Genomic DNA, 6,102 nt, shown 5'->3' with positions numbered 1-6,102 from the left:
ACGAGAATTAAAAGGGACTAATGGCCGGTATCACTCGAACTTGGGAACCCATTATACGGGACATATGAGATGGGTTTCAATCTGCACGAAAATTGAAATAGATCTGCGGACGAATCCTCCTTATTAGACCTTTAGTTGTATGGTCTGGCTTTATTATCCTTCAAAGGTTTTAAGACTCCGCTATTATGTTCAACGTAGGGCTCAGGCTATATTTAGTTTTAAATAAGGGAAAGTGAGAAGAACTCTTGTTTTGTGCAAGACTACGTCGACTAACAAATACAGATATCAGCTTTGCGATAATAATAATATTATAATCTTTGTATCTTGTATGTCCGCCTGTCTATTTGGTAGTGCCCTACTTATAACTTCTGGAAGATAAATACTTCATGAACCCCTGAACCAAATGCCTTGTATGTGATGTAGCATCTTTAGTGAAACTCAAACTTATGCTTCGTAAGAAATTTAAAAAAAATAAAAATTGCTTCATCATAATTTTCAAACTATCTATACGTATCTATTCTATTCTTTAGTAAAGCTAAAGAAATAAATATAGCTAAAGCTAAAGATATAAAGCTGAGGAAATAGTTTTTATTTGTTTTGTTTGGATTTTTTTTGCATTAGCTCTAACCCTGAGGAAGGTTCGGCTAGGCTAAGCTATTTATTAAAACGTTACGAGTCTTATAAGTCAAGGAAATTAAGCAATAAAGAGGCGGGCGATATGACGCGGTGGGTCGTGGTACATTGTGTAGTTTTACACTTTTTTCAGGTTTTAAAAAATTACGTACTTAACAGAAATTATACGCAAGCGAATCAGAGGAAAACTGCCTGTCCTAAACAAACTAAGTAATATTCACTTTGATTCCCATATTGGAAATAACCAATAAATTCGTTTGGTTGATTTATTACTCTTAGTTATTCGAAGTAGCTGCCAACCATAAATCATTCCGCGGCCTGTTTCTCTGCTGGGTGTGGATTTGTTTATTAAAATCTTGTTGTTATCTTATTCAGTAACATAACGATATTTATGCTCGTTTTCACTAACAACGGTCAAGGAAATGCCTAAATGAGAAACGATTAATCAAAGAAGATTCCTAGGCATACATTTACCTTTCACCAATCGATTTTCTCTAAGCAACCCATATAACCTAACTTGTCTATGGTTCACGCCACAGAGTGTGGTATTTTCTGCAAGACCCTTAAATTTTACGATCCGCCGAGTGGTCGTAACTTTACACGGCGCCTTACGTTGTTAGACATGTGAGTTCGTGAAATATTTTTATCTCTAGGAATTACCTAAATCACTAGGCATCCGATTAAGGTGATTTCTAGATTTAGTGAAAACAAGCATTAAACTTATAATGTTAAAGAAAGCAAGCAGAGTTGTTTTATACTTAATGTTTACTTGAATTGGTAAAACTAAGTCAGTTTATCTGTAGCATTCACGGTTACACTTACTGGTTTTACTTTTGAACCGGATAAAGTAAATGTACACTCATAAAAGCAATTTACTGAAATCAAATATTTTTACACATTTTATTACAATACAAAAAGTATTTCTCTATATTGTAAAGAATATTAGATTTCACTCATTAGAAGTAGAAGAAGGGTCGATTTTCATATGAGAACCTGTGTATGAAGGAAGGTTTATTAATTTAAATTGTATTTACGGTGGAATATCAAATGGTAAATCTGCAATTACATAAGTAACTGCGGCCCAAAATGCAGCACATTTCACAACATTAGTCTTGTTCTGAACGGTTAATGTATCAGCTTGAGTGTGGTGAAACCAGAAATATTGATCATTTTGGTTTAGTAGCGACGCGCCAGGTATCCCTAAGTTCAAAAAGAGTTCAATATCAGACCCGGTAATATTAACATTTTTAATTGCATCCATCGGTGCAAATAGTTTCAAAACTTTTGCAATCAAACATCTCACGTCTGGAGATCCAACTACTTCTAATCCTAGTGGCTCAAATGTGCCTGCATCGGATTCCATTATAAAATCAATTTTATCCAATTCATTTGAGTGTCGCTGCAAATATGAAGCGGCACCTATGTAGCCAGGCTCTTCAGCAGTCCATAGTATGGAACGTATGGTTCTTTTGGGCCACAAGCTAAGATGATTTAAGATTACCGGTACGAACCAACTTATCATCATTCCACCTCCATCATCTATGGCTCCCTTGCCAACATCCCAGCTATCAATATGCCCAGAAACTATGACTATGTTGTCTGGATTTTCTTGCCCTTTTACGTCAATTATAACATTTCGTGATTCCTTCAAACTTAAATCGTTAAACATTTTCAACTTTACTACAACTTTCTTACGCCTGTTATAGACCCTTTGTAAAAAATCTGCATCTTCCAGAGTAACGGCAGCTGCAGGTATTTTTCTGATACCTTCCTCGTAATATAATGAGCCAGTATGCGGAGTATATAAAGAGAATGGTGTAATACTTCTTACTAATACTGCGATGGCTCCATGCTTTGCTGCTGCTATTGCACAATATTGTCGGTATTTCACCGTTTCTTGGTAAGAAGTAAAATGAGCATTGAACAATACAATTTTGCCTGGTACGGTATGAGCGATCGTCTCAAGTTCAGTGAAACTGTTGACTACGACAACCTCCGCTACTATCCCAGCGGTAGGTGTTGGCACACTGGGTCCAAGACCTAATATCGTCATATTTCTTGTACGTGGCAGTATCATTGTTAAGGACTCATATCCACGTTGCCAGTGAGGGACCTGTAATTAATGATTACACTTATGGAAAATCATCGATTCATTAAATTCCAGGAAAATATGCTTTAAGTACTTACTAATATTATAAATGCGACTGTGTTTTCGTTTGTCTGTGTTTCTTTGTTTTACGCCCTAACTAATCAACCAATCAACTTTTTTATATTTTGACGGACGGAGCAGATCGCCCACCTTATGGTAAATGGATAAGCGTCGCCTTAAAACAGAGCAACACTTCGCAGGGAGCACGCTCTGCAACGTGTCAACCTGTGTCCAACAACCTTTTTTTTGGCGTGGTAGAAAAGCTTTATGGCTACCTCCGACCCTTGGGCAGGATGGAGGTTATGTGGGGCTTCCCCTCTCATAGGGGGTATAGCCAAACTAAAAACCACATGGCTTGTCTCTCCTGTTAGCTTTGTTAGATATAACCTGAGGGATAGGTGTTAAGCCCCGTGTTCCCGTTCCGTGTACACGCCACCACGCCCTTCAAACCGGAACATAGCATTGCAACAATAACAAGGATAATGGTAGTATTTTTCCGGATGAGCTGTCACAAAAAGCTCTACTACTACTAAAACTAACTTTATTTTTGACATGGAGTTAGATGAAAAGACAGAGAGTAACATAGACTATTTTTGTCCCAGGAAAACAGACACTTCGTAACAAACAGAATAATAGAAACCCGTAATAATCGCGGACGAAGAATGCGGGCGACAGCTTGGTAGTTGCATGGTAAAGATAAGTACGGAAAAATCCTAAAATATTGTTCACCTTGACACTCTCCGTCCACACATCATTGAGACCACTTTGAAACGTCAGGTCAACCATGTGATCAATGGCTCTTTCTAATGTAGAACTTCCAGAGGGACGAGCTCCAAATTTGTCTACAAACTTCGAATACCTGTCATCAAAATTATATCAAGTTACAGCCTAAAAACATCATCAAAACACCCAAGGCGCAGGTTTCCTTTCAGAATAACAGGGGTTTAGGCTGTCGTCCACCACGCTGGCGAAGTTCAGATTGGTAAACTTCACACGCCTTTTAGAAAATTTTGAAGAACTCTATGGCAGGAATGTTTCAGCATGATGTCTTTCTTCACCTTCACCTTACTTTAAGTAAGTGAAAGTTTTTTGTTTAAAACGCACATACACACAGGTGCTTGGGATCGAACTTGGTACTACTGTTTTTTTTTGTTTTTTTAAACATGTTCTTTAAAAATATTTCATAATTCCAGTGAAGTCCAATTCCAGCGAAAAAACATATCATACTTGACGACCTGCCTGGGGCAGTGGTGAGCGCTGCGGCTGTAAGTTGGAGGTCCCGGGTTCGATTCCCGGCAGGAGCAATTTTGGAATTTATAATTTCCGAATTTTCTCTGGTCTTGTCTGCTTTGAGGCTTTCGCCGTGGATAGTTACCACCCTAGCGCTAAGCGATTAAGCCTTCCGGCACGGTGTGCCGAGACCGTTTAGGGTTTTAATATAACTACTATAGTCTCTAACAGGTTAGCCCGCTATCATCTTAGACTGCATCACCACTTTCCACCAGGTGAGATTGCAGTCAAGGGCTAACTTGTATTGGAATAATAAAAAATATATAATCACTAACTGGTAAGGCTATATATTTTTCGCTCAGTTGTCAGTTCAGGTTATTTCTGTAGCACAGACTGCCGACAAAAACTTTGTGATCTCTTTCTGGTTTTACTTGCAAATGCATTAAATAACTTCGGACTATGCAAATTTGCTTCAGGTCTAATTTCATCTAAGTCTTAGATAACTCGATGGTTCGTTTAATGGTTCTGTTAGCCATTCTTTTGAAGATTTTGTTAGTAAACAATTCACTTACTTCTCATAGAAATCATCAGCGATTGGTTGTGAGTTTACAATATTCTTTATGTAATTTACAGTAGGTTGGTATAAAAGAATGTTTTGAGTATGAGTCCAGTTAAAATCGCACTCGTTTTGTATGGTGTAGTTCAGAGCTTGTTCTGGAAATTCAAGTTGTATTGTAAATATTATTAGAGAGGTAAATATGAAAATAGTTTTTAAACACATTTTATAATTTGTTTAAAGTTTTTCCATCATTCAAATCTTTAATTTACACATTTACTAAACTACAGTACTAGCCACTTCGTTATGACAGATAGTTTATACTAGATGTACTAGTATAAACTATCTGTAAAGAGCGTAATAAACATGTGATTTTCTAATATGTAAGCGATATACATAAATATATTAAAGTTATATTTAATAACCTGCATATCACTTAGATTAAATTACATAAATCATGTTTGCGATTCGACAGCCGCTAAATAAATGACTGCGCATGACTGTTTTAAATTGATTTTTATAATTCATGACTTAAACGTGGCTAATCATAAAAAATCCAGCCGATACCCCAGCCCGGTAGTTACTCAGCATCATTTTCTTAGCAGAATAGCTTAATAGCTTTAATGCTTTTTCTTTCAATGGACTTAAATCAGATTAATAGAGGTATTTATTTAATTTTTTTTTAATTGTTTAATTTATATTTTATTTATTTATATGCATCAGACAACAAGGCTCACATAACAACATGTAAAATACTATACAAACTATACGATTCTTATATATAAGACGAAGATGTTCAATTTGACGTTTACAAAAGGCACCATACAGTCGCCATTTTGAATAAAAAACCAGGTTAGTTTTTCACTCTCACTCGGGATTATGAAAGGATTCTAAAGATCCTCATACTGCTGCACATCCAAATTTCTTCAAGCATTTACAAGTTGTGGTGGAATAAAATAAATCACGACCTCACTGGCGTAGTAGTGAGTCACGTAGCGCTGAGGTCTTATAAGTGGGAACACAAATTGGATCCCCGGCAGAGGCATTTTTGTAATATACAAATTCTAAATTGTAACTGGGAGGTTCAGACTGTTGGGAGGTCTTTGTTGTAGCGTGGGTTTGGGTGTACGCTATACGCTAACATCTTATATTGCTTCACAATTGACGGCCGATTGACGCAGTGGGCAGCGACTCTGCTTTCTGAGTCCAAGGCCGTGGGTTCGATTCTTACGACTGGAAAATGATTGTGTGATGAACATGAATGTTTTTCAGTGTCTGGGTGTTTATCTGTATATTATAAGTATTTATGTATATTATTCTTAAAAAATAAAAATATTCATCAGTCATCTTAGTACCCATAACACAAGCTACGCTTACTTTGGGGCAAAAAAAAAAAAATTCACCACCACCAGGTGGTAATGCCAAGGGCTAGTAGTAAATTAAAAAACAAAATCGGGGTTCATGTACTTACTTGTGAAGGAAATATATATATATGTGTTCATACGCACGTGAACCCTGAAAAATTTACACTCTT

The 6,102-nt window shown here is 36.7% G+C and overlaps 1 protein-coding gene across 1 annotated transcript; it reads right to left on the bottom strand.

Moving 5' to 3' along the window:
* Window positions 1–1,612: 1,612 nt before the first annotated feature.
* LOC120623966 (carboxypeptidase Q-like) lies at window positions 1,613–5,614 on the bottom strand. Its single transcript, XM_039890261.1, has 4 exons — window positions 5,542–5,614; window positions 4,585–4,726; window positions 3,512–3,641; window positions 1,613–2,746 (listed from the first exon to the last, which is right to left on the bottom strand). Exons 1-4 carry the CDS (start codon window positions 5,612–5,614, stop codon window positions 1,664–1,666), a joined length of 1,428 nt encoding a protein of 475 aa, XP_039746195.1. The 3' UTR covers window positions 1,613–1,663.
* Between the last annotated feature and the right edge of the window lie 488 nt (window positions 5,615–6,102).

The sequence above is a fragment of the Pararge aegeria genome, chromosome 5, assembly GCF_905163445.1.
Source record: "Pararge aegeria chromosome 5, ilParAegt1.1, whole genome shotgun sequence".
NCBI classification, from domain to species: Eukaryota; Metazoa; Arthropoda; class Insecta; order Lepidoptera; family Nymphalidae; genus Pararge; species Pararge aegeria.
Note: the sequence above shows the minus strand (reverse complement) of the source record. Positions and strands in the feature narration are given on the sequence as shown.

Coding starts and splice junctions, on each gene's coding strand:
- LOC120623966 (XM_039890261.1), bottom strand. CDS start 5,614: ATGCCTCTGCCGGGGATCCAATTTGTGTTCCCACTTATAAGACCTCAG. Junction 4,727..5,541: donor CGTGACTCACTACTACGCCA/GTGAGGTCGTGA, acceptor TTGAATTTCCAG/AACAAGCTCTGAACTACACC. Junction 2,747..3,511: donor TGTGGACGGAGAGTGTCAAG/GTGAACAATATT, acceptor CATTAATTACAG/GTCCCTCACTGGCAACGTGG.